At 37.3% G+C, this 21243-nt stretch overlaps 1 protein-coding gene across 1 annotated transcript in view; it reads right to left on the reverse strand.

Moving 5' to 3' along the window:
• Window positions 1–4293: 4293 nt before the first annotated feature.
• Window positions 4294–21243, reverse strand: part of PDK3 (pyruvate dehydrogenase kinase, isozyme 3) — a 36798-nt gene continuing 19848 nt past the window's right edge. Inside the window, exons 4-10 of the mRNA XM_009581858.1 lie at window positions 20779–20868; window positions 17091–17168; window positions 14892–14968; window positions 13536–13637; window positions 12833–12943; window positions 7202–7315; window positions 4294–6048 (exon numbers count right to left, since the gene is read on the reverse strand). Coding sequence (XP_009580153.1) covers window positions 5905–6048; window positions 7202–7315; window positions 12833–12943; window positions 13536–13637; window positions 14892–14968; window positions 17091–17168; window positions 20779–20868 — 716 coding nt within the window. The 3' untranslated portion in view covers window positions 4294–5904. The remainder of the gene's footprint in view (window positions 6049–7201; window positions 7316–12832; window positions 12944–13535; window positions 13638–14891; window positions 14969–17090; window positions 17169–20778; window positions 20869–21243) is intronic.

Consider the following 21243-nt stretch of genomic DNA (forward strand, 5'->3'; position numbering starts at 1 on the left):
TTATCCCAAAATACATTAGGGTACACATTCCCACCTACAGCCCCTCCCTTCCTGCCGCCCCCAGCTATAAACCTATATAAACCAGGGAGCTCATCTTGTATAGAGAAAGGAATAACACAGAAAAAAATATTTGCAGAAGTGATGGACCCAGAGTAATTTCTGTAGTGACTAGTTTTTCAAGAAGCCAGTCTCCCACAAATGTTTTTGCAGTTCCATTATTTTGCAGAAAGACATCTTCAGATTTACAATTAGCAAGAAAATTCTTACATTTCAATTTTTCCCACTCAAATAAAGTGCAATTTTATTTTCCATACAACTGCCGTCTTTTTAAATATTTTGATATCAGGTCCTTGACATAACAGCAAAATCAAGAATTGCAAAGTTCAGCTATGTTGGCCATATGATTTTATCTTTTTAAAAAGAGGGGGAGGGGAGATGGACATGGAAACACCTAAATGTATGTTTCCATAGAAAATTTCAACTGCTTACTGACAAAACAGGCAAGAAAAACACTTTTATCTGAAATTACTCTGAGCTCCCAACTGCAGCTGTCTGAGGGTGTCCCTCTGTAGGCATGTGTGAAGTTGACCTTGGGCTGTCAAACTAAGCTCCACAGTGTGTGAAATCGAATCAGTCCCTTAAAAATGTCATCATATAGTTTTTACATATTTTTATTTGTTAGCAACGGAAAGAAAAAAGGAAAATAAGAGTATACACAAGTTATATACACAGGTATTGGACTAGAAACAATTCCAACACAAGTTACAGAAGACTCAAAATTAAAACATCACCAAGTAATCTCATGAAAAATTAGCTTCCCACTCACCCGTTACAGGTTCACTTGATTCAAATGACGCCACCTCAAAGGAAAGGCAACACGAGACCCTCTTTCAAAAAAAACAGGCCAGCTCACCAGTAAGAGTTCTGTCCCATAACCGACGTTGGGAACAAATTGACTTGATTTCCACCCACGTCAGAAACTCACATCATAAAACCCAGTATGAGTTTAGCACACTTAACAGTTCATCAGAGACGGCAAGTGTGAAACAGCTAGCAGGTCCCTCGCATAAGGACAGTCCTTGCTGAACAGCTGAGAGCACCGATAGTGCACCACCTGGAAACATGCCCTGCCACTGCCTGGTATGATCTACAGAGGGTATGAACTTCAAAGGACTGTCAATCTGGCACCTCTTGGCAGTATTCAAGTCAAAGGAAAAATTTTAATAAAGCAGTTAATACTAGTTTGACAATGTCAGAATTATCACACACACACTAATCCTACCGATACTACATAAAAAAAATCTCTAGATCTAAGAAATAAACAAGTTCTCTGTGCCAATTTCTGAGATCTTTTAAGGCAACATAATACTGCAACTAAAGCACGTGAACTTTAAATTTTCTTATTTATTTTTAATTAGAAAGCCACTTCAGTTAGACAAATCTTCATTGTTTCAAATTAACGTCAACAGCTTAAGTCCTGATCCTGAGAACAGATTCAAGTGGAATTAGTCTCATATACTGTTTACTTGTTGCAAGCATTTGCAAGATTCAGCCCTGAAGTCGCTACACAATTTATAACTATGTTCCTCATTTGTGAATACACTCACCTTTGAACTCAGTAATACATGGTTCTGTCATGTGCCATCATATTCTCTTAAGTTCTGCAAAAACACTTTTATACATATTAATTCATAGGCAGGCGAGTATGTCAGGAAGAAGAGATGAGGAGCTACTAGAAACCACAGCATCTATATGGCAACCGAGGAAACATGCAAGGAAACTGAACACCACACAATCAGACATGGTTATCTTCAAGAGATAAATACTAAAAATACACATTTAGGCTGTTTTCTACTAAATTATTTATATCAGTCAAGACCACTTCGCAGCACCTAACACATAAGGATCTAGAAGTGCTGATTAAAGGCGGGGGCAGGGGGAAATGTCTTCCACTTCAATGAGGTCAGGATTTCACCCTAAATACTAAATTTGGGTGGAGGTGAATAAGAGATCGCACTACACTGAAAGATCACGCTTGCTCACTTTTTGGAGAAAGTGAACAGCTGTTTCAAAGCAAATTCTACATGCCACTGAGGACAGAGAAAAAGTATGTTATCCAGTTGGAGCAGCAAGTGTAATTTACATAGCCAAAAAGTAGCTTGAGTTTTTCAAGAACACTACAATTAATATCCATATTCTTTAAGCATGTGTCAAGGAACCTGCTCTAAACACTGCCCAGGAGGTAGCACAAACTGCAGCAGGACAAAGACTTTCTCAGTATTATCCTAGATCATCACAGTGAAGTACAGAGGAAAAGACTGTGCATTTGAGTTGTAGAAGAAGCATTTCAGTATCTTCTGAATATTTCTCATCAAGTGCTGACACTGAAAGACCCCTTGTTAGCCTCAAAACAAAGTCTAGAAAAGCAGGGAGCACAAATATGTATATGATTTGGAGAGACTTCAGTATCTATTAATATTAAACTAGGCAAGGGATTAATAGATTACGCTCAAGACACATAGACCAGAAAAATGGACAACGGACAAAAAAGTTAAACTATGTGTTACACTACGACACATAGAAGTTGTTTGTAAATTCTCACGAAGAATTGAGGAACAAACATCTCTTGCTCACTTTGTTTCTGTTAATCACTAAACACAACAGATACGAAGCATTTTCACTGAAAACATTTTTTTCTATTTACGTGTCCTGTAACTCAAGACAAGCAGGTTGCAATAACATTAGCAGGCCATACATCTGAAATCCATAAAAAAGAAATATACTTTTATATTGTCAGAAAGTTTGGAATTAACAGCCCCAAGATATTATAACAAATAGTTGTAACAGACTCCAATCAAAGGTAGAAGTAACTGAAAAAAGATCAGTATCTGTAGTTAAACTAGCCATATTAAAAACCCATCCAGCCTCATCTTTCAGGCATACCCATTGAAAAACTCTCTTCTAATCAAAGGCCTGCTGCTGTTGTTTCCTAAGACAGTTTTCAGACTACTACCCCTATGTAGAAACATGGCATGAGGACAATGAGCGAAGAACAATTTATGGCATACCTGGGATCTCCACTAAAGCACAGGCTGCCTAGACAAGGTTGGAGAAGAGAAGAGTTGCTTCTCACTCATATTCACCATAATGCCCACGAACAGACCTTGGGAAGTGGAAAGAAAACGCATTCCTTGTGCTCTACCTTCCTGCTTTGAGCTGTTCATACATACACGCTCAGGGTTCTTGGAAATAGGTGTCACTTCAGGGGACTTCAGTTTTCACGTACTAGAGCACTTCAGTCCCCAAAGCCAGCCAGTTGTTTTTGTGAATAAAGAAGTGAAATGACTAATATACCATAACATCCTCCGCGATATCTTCAGCTTTCACTCATTGGCTTCCATGGTTTATATTTGCTTCATGAAAACAAGTTCAATATGCCTGCATCCTTTCTTTTCTTTCTGTTCCCTCTCCTCTTCATGTATAAGGAGACAGCCAAAAAGAAGTACCAGATCAGGATTTACTACTTCAAAATACGATTTCTAACAAAAGCTGAAACTGGGCTTCTTACACAAACTATCTTATTCCCTGGAATGTTTTAGGTAGTGTTCTAGGAAAAACTGACCACATGCAACTGGGAAAATATTAGTTTCATCACAAATTTCTATTTTTAAGCAAGCCCTCCCCTGCGATTACTAGAGAACATATACAACTTGAACTGAATTTTAAAAACAGTAAGAAGTTATGGGTGAGGGCAGAAGTTAAGTGACTAAATTTTAGTAGATGTGACTTCCAACTGGTGTTTCAGTCAAAGTATTACTCTGATTTCACCCCAGAAGCATAGCTGTATCACTTAACTAGCAATTTGCCTTCTCTGCAGCAGTGCCTGCAGTCGTGGGAAATTATTGCTCTGGAGGCCACACCCTCACCATACCATGCCAAGATCCCCCAGCCAGGGTCAAACGAGTCTGGTTTGGGAACAGAAGAGGACAGCCCCATCAGCACGCACCCTCCTCCTACCTGCTGGCACCGCTTAACCAGCTAACAAGTCAGACAGCCTTCAGCAGCTGTCCTGGTATCTCTACCTCTGAACAGTATGGCAGCACTCCGCAGAGACATGTATGAGAGAGCGTTAAAATGACCTGGCGCTCCAGCGTGACTTATCTGTACAGCGTAGCGAAGTCCACAGACCCTCAAGCCCTGCAAACTCATGAACTGTTCACATACAAATTCTTGAACTGACTGCAACAGATGAGAGTAAGGGTTTGCAAGGTAAGGACTCCGACTCTTCAGAAATGGGGCCATATGAAGTTTATTGCTCAAAGCACTTTGTAATCCTTTGATGAAATATGCTATGTAAGTGCAAAGTACTATCATTAAGTCAAACTAAGATTTCTTTTAAAAAATACCTAGGGATTTCTCAACATTTCCCTGTTTACCTAATAGATCAGTTCTTTACAAAAATAAATATTGGGAGGACAAAAGGGACAGTTCCCCCACAATTTTAGCAACCAAGTCTCATTTTTTCATGCTAAAATCTGCAATATCTTTCAAAAAAATATCAAAACACCTAAGAGAAACTCAGGGTGCAGAGTTGTAAGCAACTCATCTACTTTATTCCCACGGCTAGGATATCACCAGAACTTCTAGATTTCCCAGATTTTTCTGAAAGGCCATAGTATCAGAAACAGTATTTGGCAAAGACTTGGTGAAGAACAGTTTCCTAATAGTCAGCAATAACCCTTACAATAAATTTAGGGGGAAAATATTTAGGTTTTTTCCTCTTTGATTTTTTTTTTCTTAAATCAGGTACCAGCTATGTTTTATCCCTCCCATTTCTACGGTATTTCCAGTTTCATGTATTTAGACCAATGACAATTTCCAAAAGCTGGTGTACAACATCTTTATATACACTACAAATTCAGATTACCAGACTATAGTCAGACACTGAATTATATAAATAACTTTGCAAACTATTTACAGGTTTTAACTAATCAGGTTCCAAGCAACCAACACTCTTAAGGCAAATTCATTTGTATGACTGGCTGTCTGGCCTTTCAGCATTTCCCTCCCCTCCCCAACCCCCCAAAACTGATAGGCAATAAACATGAAATTGAATTACCCCCTGCCCCTGTATTGACAGAATTTCTTGTATGGAGAGATGATCTAACTGCTTATGATCTTTCCTCAAAACAAGGAAAAATGTATAGAAATGCATTTCTGTGTTTGCGTGTCAAGAAAATCATTAAGGTGCATACCAAGGAGTGGAAGTCCCAATGTCTTATAACAACATCATTTTTGTATGCACTTGACAAATGGATTTGGGAATTTGGGGAAAGCATCAGTTTAAAGCTGCACAACCCTTTTTAGAACTATGCATTTACAAGCTCATTAGATATAAGATCCGAAGAGCTCAAAGGGATTTTCTGTAACAGGTGACACTGTGCAATATAAAATGCAGCAAAGAGTGGATTTTCAAAGTGTATGTTTAACTACATTAGAATTTTTCTCTTATACCATATTGCTGTGCAAGATACTGTTCACCATTTAAATGGATTCTGCACAGCTCGCCAATCCTTATATTGGAATAAAAATTGGCCATTTCAAATAGTATCTTTTTGTTACAACATTGTATTCTTAAGTGCAATCAGAGTGCAATCCCTTTTGTCAATGCATGACTGAAGCAACCAAGCATATTCTGGTGAAGTAGACAGGATTCACATACCAAACGTGCTTAGTGCCTTCCTATAAGTCCCAATCATCACTTTGTTCTTTGTATTTTTCAATGCCCTGATTAGGTCTTTGTTTGGAAGTAATTAGCTATTGTGGTTTGAAGGATTTTGGAACAAAGCAGAGACTTTATACTGAATGCAGAGGTCATCTCCAATAGAGACAAAAGGTGGCAAATTATCGATTAGCTTTATATTTAGAAGCATCCCTTGGTTCACTGCTAGGATTGCTCCAGTCATCTGCTTCAGGTGTGGTCTTGTAGTGTCGCCATGCTGACTTATTAAAAACCGGAAGTCTTTCAAATGATTCACTTGAAAGGGCCTATGGAAAAACAAAAGCAACGGTAAGATATCATTAGAGATACTCTGGGGAGTTCTACAGTTACAACCTCTGTATCGAACAAGTGTCACAATTATCCGAGTGTTACATGTCACAATACTATTTTGAAAATACTTTAGCTGTGACTGATTCGCTCTAGTCACAGTCAAAGTACTAGTCATAGTAAAAGTTAAAAGAAAATAGTAACACTTTAAAATATTTCCCTTCTTTCCAGGGAGTGGTGTCTACAAAGAAAGCAAGAAAAAAAGTTTTGTTCAAAAACATTTTAGGGAGATTTGTCATTGACATGGGGCAGACAGCTACTTTACTTAAACATTTCACTTCTTCAACAAACTCGGACTCTGTCAGCACACTGATCTGTGAGGACTGATCTAATTCAGTCCATTAGCATGCCTTTTTCCTCTGAGAAAGACCATGCCTTTTCCCTCCACACATACATGCACAGGATTAAACTCATCAGAAACTAAAGTTAGCACAGGATTCCACAAACTCACTCGCTACGTACAGCAAGGCACAGTGACAACGGATTCCACAAACTCACTCGCTACATACAGCAAGGCACAGTGACAATGCTAAGTCAATGACCTACACATGAGCTATACACTATTATTCTTTTAAATTTCCTGATGAAATTCAAGCAGTTAGTTTCAACCTTAAGCTCCTGAGTAGCCTGGGGTCTCGCAGAAAAATGACAAGAGGATCAATACAGTCTATTGCAAAAAGGTCAAGAACTACATAGAAAAAAAATTATGTACTAGTCAGGAGTTACTCAACAGTCTTCTCAGTTTTATTGTGGTTGAAACTTTTAGAATCAAAAAGTAATAACCAAAACTATCTCTCATCACACAGTTCTTTGAAAATTCAGCCCTTATGACGGATTAACAAAATGCAAAGATCCAACTCAGGGGACTGAAAAAAAAAAATAAAAGCAAACTAACTAGTAGTAGTGCTGGGTTAATATTTACAACCTTGGTTTTTTGGATTCTGTGTAACTGATTTAGACAAAATATAACAAAGATAGCAATTACAAATTTGAAAACAAGTTGAAGAGTGAAAAGAGAGAAAGTTCACTTACTCAGCCTGCTATAAACAAATTGCACTGCATTACCAGCTTATAAAAGGGTCAAATTCATACCTTCAAATAAATTACAGCATCTGAACCAACGCCTTCCATTGAGTAGAGTTTAAGGTCACCTTGAAAGTACCTAGCGTACAGACGAGAAATTGGCAAGCCATAGCCAAACCCAGCCTACAAAAACAAGAAAACAAAAGGAAAAACATGATGGGAAGTTAAAAAAATGCAATAGATCACTGCAATCATTTATAAAACAGAAGATACCTAAATATTAGATTTGCAACAAATTACTTTTCAAGCTTTCCTTTATTATTCAGCCTACACTATAAGTTGGTATTCAGCTTTTTGAGCAATCTCCTTTTTTCCTAGGCATAATTTTTTAGTTTAAGTACAGGAAAGGGAAAAATATCAGAGTCCTTTTTTAGAACTACCTTGTCCATTCTGCATTTTCTCAAAGAGACAGGTAGGTGTAACATACACTACATGCTGCCTCCAATCACCAAAGCAAAACGATACTCTCTACTGCTTCCTCACTATGATTACCATTGCTATAATATTCCATTCTTTCTTTGCTAAAAATAAGATTTTTGACGGCATTTTTTTCTCCCCGAAGCCCGGGATTATTATTCTGAAACGTCTCCACACTTAGGAGACTACACAAGAAAGCCAGAGACAACTCTGTTTACTTCATCTAGGTCACAATATTAAATGATTGCTGATGCCATACTGCAATAGAGATCAGGAGACTACTGCAGAAGACTACATACAAAGCAATAAAGCAATACAAGGCAAATAATCCTCACTGTTGTTTACCCATCTAACAAAAGATCAGGATTCCACAGCACTGATTGATCTACTAAGGACTGAGACCCTGTACAGACCACACAATTTTCAAAGCATAATAGACTTGACAGGTACAAATTTTAGATTTTACATTTACAACACTAATATTTGTAACCATAGCTGCAGCAAGGTCAATGCTTGGCACCTCTTCCAACCCACCCTTGCCAGAAAAAGTTGTAAAAAACCCAAGCCTTTCTCACTGCAGCCAGGGAGTAAGATTTTGGTCTACAAATCGACTCTTTCAGATGACTGGGTATGTGCTGAGAATCACAGTGGTTGATTATTCATGTGAACCCCCCCTGAATTTTTCAGGGCCATCCAGAGCAATGAAGGAAGGGTTCCAGACACAAGCATTTGAAAAGAAGGATATACAAGGCAATGAAGTAATACAACTTTTCCATAAGGATGGATTACAAGAAGAATTAGACCAGAAAACCAGTAAGTCGTTCCACTATAATATTTCTACAAAGTCAACCTGACAGATAACTGAGAATCATGCCCTGAATCTTAGAAACAAAGCCCCAAAGTGATACAAAAAAGAGAAGGCTAAGAAGGACTTGTGAGCATTATACACAGCTAGTATCTGGTATCACTTTACAGGAAATCCCATGAGGGAGGGGTGAACATTAAAGAACTTTGTACTACAGTATCCATCACAAATTCTCTTGCTGCCATCTACTATCTCTACTGTATCTTTTGACCTCTTTGCCTTGTTTTTACAGAAGTCTAAATTTAGTGATCTCAAATTGGTTAGAGTTGCTCACTCAGTTCTTCTGAGCAAAATGAGAAACAGAAATGCCAAAGATGCCCTTTTCTACTCACACCACTTGTCACAGTTATTAGTGTCCATTTCCACAGTTAAAACAGTTGCTTAGCTCCACTTTTTCAAACAACAGTATGCTTTAAAAACGTAATTCTCAAAGATTCCCATTAAAGACACCTGCATCACTTTCAAACATCTGGTCTTGAAACTAGACGCATTTATTTCTTAACCTCTAAAAAATGGAAGTTACTTGACTGTCTTAGCAAGCACTAAAAAAAAAAATTCCAAAAACTGACTTGCATCTCTTCTGGAGACTGGACAATAAACACATTACAGAAATTAAAAAGCACAGTAACCGAAGGGCAAGTTGTAGATAGTACATACCACCAGGAACAGCTCAAGTAAAGGGCAAGTATCAAGCAATCCTGAAAACACGTTATACTTTCCTCTCTCCAGAATTACACCTCCTTAAAACCCATGCCCAACTTCTGTTTGTCTCCTGCTCCTTGCAGGAAAATCTTTTTTTTTTTTTTTTTAAAATGCTCTGTGCTAGCCCACATGATTATTTCATACTGCTATCTTCCAAAAATTTCCTGTCAGTCTCTTCTCTACATTGTCTTCAGGGTATTTTCCAAAACAGACAACTGAAGAAATAACATAAGAAATATGAAAACGACAGATCCCAGATGAGTACCTTGTTAAGGCAAGACCTTGCAAAAGGTCTATTTTGCAAAAGCCAGTTAACAAGAAGTGATTACTATGTAGGTCTGTGCTTGACCTAGAGGACAGAATATAGTCAATGATGGCACATCTGCCTTGAGAAGGGAAAGCTGTTTAGAGACGATTTCTCATTAAATATTACAGTATGCATTATACAAATAGGAAATTATTAAGTTTCTGTGTTACTAGTGTCTACAAGTTAAATTAAACCTAATTTAAGCCACAGTTCTCCCACTACACACAAATGCTGCCAGAAAGAGAATCATTAAATTCTCTAAGGAAACCTAATTATCATTAAACATTACCATGTGTTTCTAACGTTTCCACTATGTGTATAGCAGTAGAGATGAATACAAGACCTGCTAGAATGCGAATGCTGCCATGGTAACAAGGTTTCTCAGCAGTTATTGAACAACAGTTGCAATAACACCAAGAAAGAATTTTCACCAATCAACAAAAAGATCCCTCTCTTCCACTTCCCAAGTCCATGAATGTTTCATAAACTAGACAGGGGATCATATAACAAGGAGAGGGAGTGTTAGAAAAATATGTCTATTTACACTGCACTGCAAGAATATTACCTAAGTCAAGAATGACACAAGCACAGACCTACCTACCTTCTGGAGCACTGTAATTCTTAAGTGGTTTGGTCTTTGGCACTAAGCAATACAGAAACACTCCTTCTGCATGGACTTTGAAGAGGATTTATGCGGAACCTTTCTGCTGAAGGATTTTTATTTCTAGAAGTATAGCATAATTGTTTTCATAACTGGATCTGGGCCATAATACATAACGTGTCAAGCTTCACTGCTAAGTTCTTTTTCCTCTTAGTAGAAAGATATGCCACAGACTTGTGGCAAAGCTCTTGACTTTTTTCTTTCTGCACACACATATAAATAACAGAGCTTAACAACTCTTCTCGACATTCACTCATGTACAGACATCAGTCAGACTCACAGGGCAAAAGCTGCCAGGTTCACAAGAGAGGGGGATACTTTGCAGGTCTGACTACAGTGACATATAGACTGAACAGGAAAACAAAGCCAGAAAATGGGGTACAGTAGAAGAATACTAAGTATAAAAGCCACAGAATCAAAGCAAGCGATCTTGAAGATGAGGAGATAAACACAGGAATGCATTGCTAAAGATGCACAAAAAAAAAAAAAAAGAATAGTGTCAATCCTAAGATTTTACAATCAGAGAGCCACAAAGGGAGAGACATTTTAATAGTGAATACAACTGGTAATCAAGATCTAAGTTTATAGTGATAACAAGTTTCAGGAAATCCTTGTAGGCTGATACAGTAAATTGCTGATCAAAAGTGAGACAGAGCAAAGGCAGATTATGAATCAAGAAAGATTCTATCGCTCCTGACATAAAGAAAAAAGTTTATATTTTAATTAAGGCCTGTTCCCTATCACCCATCCCATTCAAGAATATTCTATGAAAAGGCAAAAGTTTGAAATGTATTACTAAGGTGTGTTGTAGAGGTAGGAGCTGCGAAGGATTAATCTCAAGTCAACGCAGATACAGAACTGGGTTTCACACCTACCATGGTGGCATCAAACACTGGTGAAAACAATGCAATACACTTACGTGCCACAAAGTTATGAACTGTGCACTAAGACAGTACCATAAAGACTTTCTGCTAAAAATCTAAAAGGAAATTTATTATCTCTGAACCACTCTGAACTGGTTTCACCCTCAGTTCACTGTTATTATTTTATATCAGAAATAGTCACACATTCTCTGTGCCACATTTTATTAGCTGCCTGAAGGCACTTCAAGCACAGAAGTATCAGCAGGGCGGGTGGGGGTGGGGGTGGGGAATCACTTAGGAACATGCTAGATGAGAGCGTTCCTAAATGGGGAAAGGAAATTTCTCAAAGAATCAACTTTTTCTGGACATGCTTGAAGAGAAAGGATTGCATCAGAAGCAATCGAGAACAAAGATGAGAAAAGGCAAAGATGCATTATCAGTATTGATCCACTTATTGAAAGCCAGTCAAACGGAACAGTAGCTGTATCATTTTTATCACAATGAGCCAATATGTAATTTAATAAAATGATTTAGAAATAATAATTTGACTTTAATAATAATTTAAAAAATCACGCTTGCTAAAAGAATCTACGCATTCCACACTGAAATATTTCCCTGCTTGGAAAAAACTATGGGGAAATTTTGTTTGTTTGAAATCTGACCCTGATACATCTCAGAAGGGAGTATCACATGAGATATTTCCAACTGAAAAGGAATATACCAAAAGTGTTCATATCACATGCAGGTTTGGGAATTTCTTTTTTCAAAATGTGTTTTTACAGTCCATAACTTACATAAAAATAATTTTCAAAGTTCTATATAAGCTTGTGCATTAGCAGGAGGTGTTTCTCAAGTGCTGTAATTCTGACAGTGTGGCTCACCTTTTCAATATTTATTATATGAAATTTAGATAAACAGTAATTTACACACTGAAGAGGAACTCATTAGGTTATCCACCTTCTTAGTAATAACAGCACTAAAAATCCTGTCCATTAACCTGTGAAAATATTGTGCTTATGCAGACATGCTTGTTTCCAAGAATATAATGTCAAGACAAAGAAAAGCAATTTTCTACTCCAAACTCTAAGTGATGATAACAGAATCAATTTTCTCCTGATATGTTTTACCTGCACAGAATTGCTAATGATAAACAATTTCTTCAATGGAAAACCTGACCCAGTAGATTGCAGTGAAGGGAAACGTACAACCAGAGCAGTGCAAAGGGACATTTAAATACATATTTGTCCTGGTTTTGGCTGGGATAGAGTTAATTTTCTTCCTAGTAGTTGGTATAATGCTGTGTTTTGGATTTAGTATGAGAATAATGTTGATAACACATTGATGTTTTAGTTGTTGCTGACCAGTGTTTACGCTAGTCAAGGACTTCTCAGCTTCCCATGCTCTGTCAGGTGCACAAGAAGCTGGGAGGGGACACAGCCAGGACAGCTGATCCCAACTGACCACAGGGATATTCCATACCGCATGACATCATGCTCAGCATATAAAGGTGGGGGAAGAAGAAGGAAGAGTGGGACATTCGGAGTGATGGTGCTTGCCTTCCCAAGTAACCGTTACACATGATGGAGCCCTGCTTTCCTGGGGATAGCTGAACACCTGCCTGCCAACGGGAAGTAGTGAATGAATTCCTTGTTTTGCTTTGCTTGCATGCGTGGCTTTTGCTTTACCTATTAAACTGTCTTTATCTCAACCCACGAGTTTTCTCCCTTTTCCCCTTCCGATTCTCTCCCCCATCCCACCGGGGGGGAGTGAGCGAGCGGCTGGGGTTAAACCACGACAGTCCTTTGCAGGACTTGCAATTGCTTACCAAAGGCACAGCTCTCGAGGGCTCCAAACTAGGCCTGGGTGCTGTTGAGTACATGTAGTTAAACAATCTGTCTATTTTTCTTAAAGGTACACCTCCACCTTGATCACTTATCTAAGGAATGAAAAGTTAGAGTTTTAAACATTATGTTCTGAAAAAACCCTGCAAAACTCAAGCAGCATTATCTAAATGACTTTAGAAATATTAAAGGAGCAGCTAAGGACTTCGGGTTTGTCTAATTTGGAAAAAAGGAGGCTGAGGGGTGACCTCATTGTGCTCTACAGCTTCCTGAGGAAGGGAATTGGAGAGCGATGTGATCTCTTCTCCCTGGTATCCAGCGACAGGATGTGAGGGAATGGTTCAAAGCTGCGGCAGAGGAGGTTTAGACTGGACATTAGGAAGCATTTCTTTACCAAGAAGGTGGTCAAACACTGGAACAGGCTTCCTAGAGAGGTGGTCAATGCCCCAAGCCTGTCAGTGTTTAAGAGGCATTTGGACAAAGCACTTAATAACATGCTTTAACTTTTGGTCAGCCCTGAATTGGTCAGGCAGTTGGACTAGATGTTTGTTGTAGGTCCCTTCCAACTGAAAATATTCTATTCTAATGAATATGAAACAAACGTCAGAAGTGATACAATAATTAATTTGCCTTTTCAAATTACAACCTAGCAGGTTTGTAAGCTGCGTATTATTTTTAGGCATTTACCTTAATAGATAGATCTTCTTTCCCCAAAGTGACTAAAGTTTTGATCGATGGATAGCCTTCTCTCTTACCTTCATGCAATTCCACTGTAGCTCTCATTGAATTCTGGAGATAAAAGAAAAACCAGTGTCTTTGATTCTAACTTTACCATATATGCTTTTTGTGACAACTCAGAACTTGCATTTATTTTGTTGAATCTAGATACTTTAACCTACATTTGTATACAAGACAGAAAAGGCCATATTTAAAACAAATTCAAGAAGTGCTTTCAAGTCAATGAATTATCCAGTTAAGCTTTCACATCAAAACTCCATTATACCTACTTATATCTATTTGATATATAGAGAGATATAGGCAGAGAACATAAAGCAAGAATTTTTTTTTTTCCGTGTGAAATCAAGTAATTATATGTAAGGGATGACAACATCCTTCACCTCCACCTTGCAGAACACCAAGAGTGATGTTCACCACAGAGAACAAGCTTTGATTTTCTCAGCCTGGGTCACATAATTTTTAAGTTACCATCTATCAATCTGACTTTATCATATCTATTAACAGAGTTTCCACTGCCAGTCTGTCACAGATTACCATTACTTACAGCTACAACTTACTGGTTTCATACTGTTTCATGACTTGTACCAAAACATACCTACAAGTAGCATACAAATTCTCACCTGTTTTGCCCTAGAACTAATTGTTACAAATGGCAAAATAAGGGAAGATTTAAATGAACATACTTGACAAATGTCAGAAATCAAACCCAAAATACCATTATTTAGGAAATACAAGAAAAGTTTCTCTCTGACCAAATGCATTTTTCCCCTGAACTTCTAGAGTTCAATTGCACCACCTAGAGACCACCTACCTTATTTGAAAGCATACAATAGCTCTCACACTTTCCATTTTCACTGTTCCCATTATTCAGAAAACACAAATAAAAACAAAACAAAGCACGTAATTTATACTATTCAAAGACATATGGGCTGTTTCCACAATAAACAGCAGACACTGATCCTAACCAGTCCTCAAATATGCAATAAAGAAGCACGCTTATGAAAATTGCAAGGTAATGAATATATCATAATTGCAAAAATAGACTATCATGAGCGTTTTAAGTTAATCAGCTGCAAAAGCACAGAAGAAGTGGGAAAACACAGAAATTTTTTTAAGTACACAAGGGCGTAAGAGAAGGCTGTAAGCCTAGCTTGTAACAGTTTCAAACCCTCTTCACTTGTTTAAGAATAAGCTTAAGAAAGGAAAACTGAAATAACATTGAAAAGCTATAACTGAAAAGAATCTCGATTTCAACAGTAATGTAAGTTCACAAAACCCTTCCAAATATTAACAAGTGCAACCTACCTTGAATAATTCAAATAACATATGAAACAAATGAGAAGGTACATAGACTACTTGAATAGGCTTGTTTGGAGCTTTAGCTAAAAAAATAAAAATAAAAAAGCCAAATTATTTTTTTTCAAAACAGTATTTTGTAGCATTTCTATTTACAGGAATAACATAAAACTGTAGGCAAAGACAAATATGTAAGCATGTTCTAATTTTCCAAGTGCAAGATTAGCTCCATGAAGTAAAAACATAAATTTCAGTTACTGCTATCACCCGAAATAACACATTCTAATGATGATTTTCAAAGACACCTCTGTCAGCAGACTTTCTTTAGATATGAAACTTCAACTAAGCAGGGGCTGGTTTTGTACTGACAATGTATGTTAACTAAGAGAACTTTCCCACGTAAGTGGGAAACTTTCTTTTTCTTAACACACACAATATTTAAGCATAATATTTGCTGCACAAAAAGAATCTTAAACTAAAAAAATTCACTCTTTAAATATTCTAAAAACAACTACATATTTTCCCTTAATTAAAATATAGAAAATGTAAAGTATTCGTAAAATTTTTCAAAATGTATTTCAAACAGTATCACAGTTTTCTTATTCCAAATCATAACTGAATTGTTTGTCCACTGTTGTCCTGTTGTTAGTGTTTCGGCAGAGGTGTATGGCTTGGCACAGCTCTGAATGCTAGAGTGCTAATTGATTTGGCAGGAAATAATACAGCTGCATTTAATACATTGCAGGACAGTTTTGGTACTGAAGATGCAGTCATCCCTGAACATTCAAATATCTACTGGCATTAAATTATACAGTCACAGCTTGTCGGATTCAGCAGCAGTTCAGATTGAAGCAAAGTCTCTAAATGCCTGCTTCATAAATTGCAGGAAGATACAAACATGCACACAGAACACGACTGGAGTCAACTTCATCCTTTTTGGCACTGAGGGCTGATGATAATACCAGCTACTACTTTAAGAGAGACAGTAGTGAAAACTTTTAGGAAAAGGAAAAGACCAAAATAATGCTTTGCATAATTAGTTGCAAGGCAACTTGCTGGTTTACTATGTTAATTTTGTCAGAGTCCATACTCCAATCCTCTTATGCATCACCAAAACCAAGGCAGACTGATTCGTACTCGTTTGAGGCATAGAGTACACGTAGAAAACAAGTTATTATTGCTCTTGTGAGGTAATCTGCAAAGTCGCTTTCCTCACATTGACAATAAGCTAGTTTAAATGAAACAAGTAATTCTTTCCTCGCTTCTTTTTTTATGAGATCCAGCAACTTAGGCCTTCAAATGAATTTTGCATTGGTTCCTCTGCTGCAGTACTTTTAGCTCTAAAAATCACTCAGTTTTGGAAAGGGGAGAAGGTTGGGTCCTTTGATTTTGGGAGAAGGGGCTGGTAGTAATGCATCAGTGTTGACAATATCGCTTTTGTGTAGAGAAGTATTTCTACAATATTAAATAGTACTTTGAGCAACATATATTCCCGTACATCACTCCCTCTATTTTAAGTGTTACCTATTTCTGAGACTTTTGCAATTCTTCTGTTGAAGTTTGGAAACATCTTAGTCTTATGTTTGGACAGCTGTCCAAAATTTGTGAGAGGATCACTCAAGACAATTTACCTCTTGTCAATAGAAATGATGAACAAAAATCAGTCAATACACTGATAAGGACTGTCTCACCAGTTTCGTAGCATCCAATTTTCATCTTTACAATCAACTTGAAACAGATTTTCGTGTGAGAAGTTTATGGTAGGACTTAAAGCACAGACTATGTAAAAAAAGTTTCTAATTTTGCCATCTTACATGGAAGAGCTCACCACTGGTGCAAGGACCCATAGTGGAATTTACAAGCACACTTCAAAATGAAACAAATTTCAGCTCTATTAAAACATTAGTTAGAAGGCAGGCGTGTTTCTTCCCCAGTTATGAAGATTCTTGACTACTTTATTTTCCTTTAAAGTGATAGCGAATTCAGCAACTAGCACTCTGCATTCAGCATCAAGAAGTAAACAAACATGTCATGATGATAAACTATAATTCAGGTGCCCTTGTAGACACCTTAGAAGAAGACAAGTAACTCTGCACATAGAACTGCAGAGTTCAAATTTTAACTTACAATTAATTAACAAAACTAGAAATCACAGGTATTAGAAATGTTTTTTCTTACATGCATCACTTAAATTAATTTTACAATTACCATTGAATTCTTCAACTTCCAGATCAGGTGCCACCAGATAGTACTGTTCACATAACATCTTGGCTGTTTCATAAGCATCTACAAAATAGAACACTAATTTACCAAAATCATCTACAGACGACCAGCAAAGTTCATTCTGCATGTGAAAGACTACAAGCAGAACACTCATTTTAGTAACTAGTTTACAAGCGTGAAACTAGTATCCATTCTAATCCCTTTTTCTCTGTATTCTTATAGCCCATTTGTCAAGAAAGGGCAAATTCTGTTTAAAGCTCTACACACAAAAGCAGATTACTAGAGACAAGCTATTTTTCGTCTTTGTTCAGGACTTGAAAACCAGAAGGGTATAATCTTAGGCTGACCATAATATCTACTTATTTGTCACATCCCAATCACAATTTAATGCTTGTTCTTTCCATCTCATATAAAAAAAGATGACATTGCAACCATAAATTCAGTTTTTCCAAACACGATACTGTTTACAACACTTGATTTTCAAGGTCTTTTGGGGGAAAGCTGGAATCTTTTAAGATTCTTCATTCTTTCCTACTGAACCCCATAATCCAAATTAGGCTTCATGTACTGTCAAAATACAGCAAGAAAGTTTAAGCCATCTTTTGTTTGAAAGATTTCTTTAGTGGTTCTAAATATTCACTGGTAGCTTATTTGCAAAAATATTTTAAAAACGAGCAGCAAGCGTTAGCTTAAAGCAAAACCACAAACTCACATGTGCTAACTACATTGCTTAAGCTACCTTAATGAAAGTGGCTTCCTCGTAGTAAGTGTGGGCTAAGAGCAAGCACATAAACAGATGGGCAGTTCTGCAGAAAGAAATTTGCTAAGATACCATAACAACTGCATTTGACCTCACCCTACATCTATCTTCTTCCTCCTGTCCAAAGTAACACTACAAAACAAAACAGTCACTGTCAAGACCCAGAGCTATGTGACAAACACAAAGAAAGTAAAATCACTAGTCCCCAGAAAGGGCTGGTTACCTATAATTGTTCTCCTTCAAGATGTCTACAGAAATAATCTACAATGTGCCCTGTTATCTGAAAAAAATTTATATCAGTTGTTCAGACATCTGCAAGGCTGGACATATCACACAAATGCTGCTTGAGGTCTAGTAAAATCCAGTTAATCAACACTGAAAATGTTCTTGATCAAGTCCTAGGAATGTCTCACAAAATCAGCTATCCAGTAGGAACCTTTTGTGTCAAGATGGTCAGCTCCAAAGACTTTCTACAAGAGTCCTGTCATTAACACAATAAAATGTGCCCTAGTAAAAAGATCAAAATCCCATTTAATATCCGAGCTGTACAGAGAACCTCAGCCTGGGATGTGCATTATTTAGGAAAGAAAGATGCAGGAATACCTACACTTACACGATATTCTAAGATCATCTCAGAACTTCCGATGGCTTTAGGAGTAGTGCTTTAGGAAAAAGGGGCATAAGAAGCACAGCCACAATCTTGACCCACTCATCAAAAGCTGAAGATAGCAATGTAGCTAGTATGACCATAAGGCCATCTACATGGAGAAAGGAATACATTAGCACACTTCAAAGAGTTTCCACATTATAGAAATGAAAATTAGATATGGATCCAGGGGGCAGGAGTTGGATTCTTATTGCGGAGAAAAACTTCAAGGCCTCTGAAAAGCGAATCAATAACTGTGTGGGAATAAATCAAAAGCCCTTAATACACGGATGTGGAGCAGACACAGCCACTATGCAAACCTTGAGAGAACAAAGCAGTTCTGAATAAATCCACTTAGCCTCCCTAAATTTAATGTAGAACTCTCATCCATTTTCAAGAAGTAGCCACCCTAACATCCTTGAGACGAACGGTAAGGCACTATCACTTCATGATCCAGTAAAATATCCAGCCCTGAGCAAAACTGTGTCAAACAGGGTCTGAGTCCAGTCTTACATTTTACTTTCTTCTAAAAGCCAACTCTTTGGCAGAGTCCCAAGACTGTAAAAGAGACTACAAAGCACCCGTCATGGCTGGAGGTAAGTAGCAACAAGAGCGAAGGATCTACCAGCACATCTAAAATCCTGCCTCCGGGAACAAGCCTGGATTTGCTGTCAGCTCAAAAATCTTCCTGTAGGACAGTCAGTGAGATAGAGAGACCCACCTCAGGCAGTTACAGACACAACACTTGGTGGAGCTGCTTGAGTAAGAAGTGACTGTTTAAATCATTTCTTCAATTTTGTTTGAAGGGCATACAGAGCTTGAAGCTGCCACATACAGTGCCAAAATCAACATCTTAACCCTGACAAATTGCTCAGAATGCCACCTGTGAACCAGAACATTCTGGAGCTAGCACAGTATACAGAATGTAAATTAACCCCTCCACCAATTCTACAAGGAAATGGCTTCAATCACCTTGACTCTAGAAAGGCTATGTCTTTAAGGACATTTTGTTTCTTTGAAAGACAACACTGGATACTGTTTATGATGCCCTCATTTTGTTAGTGATTGTTTCTTCAGATGTGGCAGATCTATTTTAGGTACTGTCTTGAAAACTGGACTGAGCACCTTCTGACACTATGCACTCCTCTGTTCAAGGCAACAACTATGAATTTGATCATCAAAATAGATTCAAATATTGCTATTAGAAGGAGTAACTAAATAAACAACACATCTGTAACATATACAATGCTGAGGTCAAAGTGGAATAAGATCAATGAAAAGAAAAGAAAGCTGCTGAAAAAAGGCCACCTTAGAGCCAAAAAGAGCTAGAAGCCAAGAAACTTTCATAACAGTAAAAAGCATCTACATTACAACGCAAGCTATGCAGGTCAAAGTCTGACATAAGAAAGGTTTCCCTCTTACTTCACCAAAGGCTAAGAGAAAGCAAAGGGGAGAAACATATTCTTCCCCTCTTACAGCTGCACAAACAGCAGTGAAGGATAGAGGGTGGAATTCACTTCTACAGCAAGACCTGTATTTATAAACAGATACACCCAGAGTGTGAACCTTCAATAAACAAGTTCTTGAAACAGACAGCATGCTTCATGGTCACTTACTAACATTCTGAAAGCATATGAACATTCACAACATGAAGCAAACAGGATTTATTAAGCAAACAGGATTTCTAATGCAACTGTACCAGATCATTCAGGTACAACCATCACATACATGTCTGCTGTATAAGAGAGAACAGGCTGTGATATGATCTGATGCACATAGTAATGGGGAGTTTCACTGGAATATCTGTACACCTGAGGACATTTTACTGAAAGGCCTAACTAAACAAATTGGAAAATTTCACTTATTCTCATTTTTCTTTAGTACCAGCATCAGATAAAAAAGCAGTACATGAGAACCTGCTTCTAAGTATTTTAGGGAAGAAAACATCTAAAGTTTAATAAAACACTTAGATATTTAATCTGATATTTAAAAGGACAGATTGAAGTTATTAAAAAATACATTTGTTTTCTTAGTTCTGTTAGCATACCAAAGGTTTCTCCATTCTCAATAATGAAGACATTAGTAAGACTCAATAAGCCCATGGCTTTATTGTGAGCAACTGCAGAACTTCCATTTTTTTCTTTTTTTTTATTTTATTAAATTAATTTAAATCACCTTTGGTCTTTTGTATCTCAATAACATATTTATGGGTATTTTAAGTTGTGGTTTTTTTTAAAAAAACAACAAAAATATTAACTTCCTCTTACCTTTAACCACCTCTGCCACATTACAATTAGGATCAATACTTCCAATATGCTTGGGATGAGCAGGATTAATATCTCCGCCAAAAAGAAGTGCTAAAAGGAAAAAGAAATGGCACTAAATTGTCTATTACGCTTGAGGCAGCCCAGAAAGTTTAAATCTGATGGTATCTGAAACTTACTGGATAGCGCATCATTTTGTAAAAAGATACTTTAGCAAATTGCCAGAATCCTTGTTTAGGAAGACTACTTGCCTCCCTCCTCCTTTTTTTTTTTTTTCCTTTTAAATTTTTAATAGCTAAGACTAGTTAATACAGAAATAGTGGTGTGGGAGTGTTAAGGTAAAAACTTACATTTCAAAGTGGACTACCAAAAATTAGATAAAACTAAAACGTAAAATGCTTCATTCATACCATTATGTCGGAACAGCAGCACTCAACAATGAAAATGTTATACTAAGAAGGACTGAGG

The sequence above is a fragment of the Fulmarus glacialis genome, unplaced genomic scaffold, assembly GCF_000690835.1.
Source record: "Fulmarus glacialis isolate BGI_N327 unplaced genomic scaffold, ASM69083v1 scaffold1267, whole genome shotgun sequence".
Classification (NCBI taxonomy): Eukaryota; Metazoa; Chordata; class Aves; order Procellariiformes; family Procellariidae; genus Fulmarus; species Fulmarus glacialis.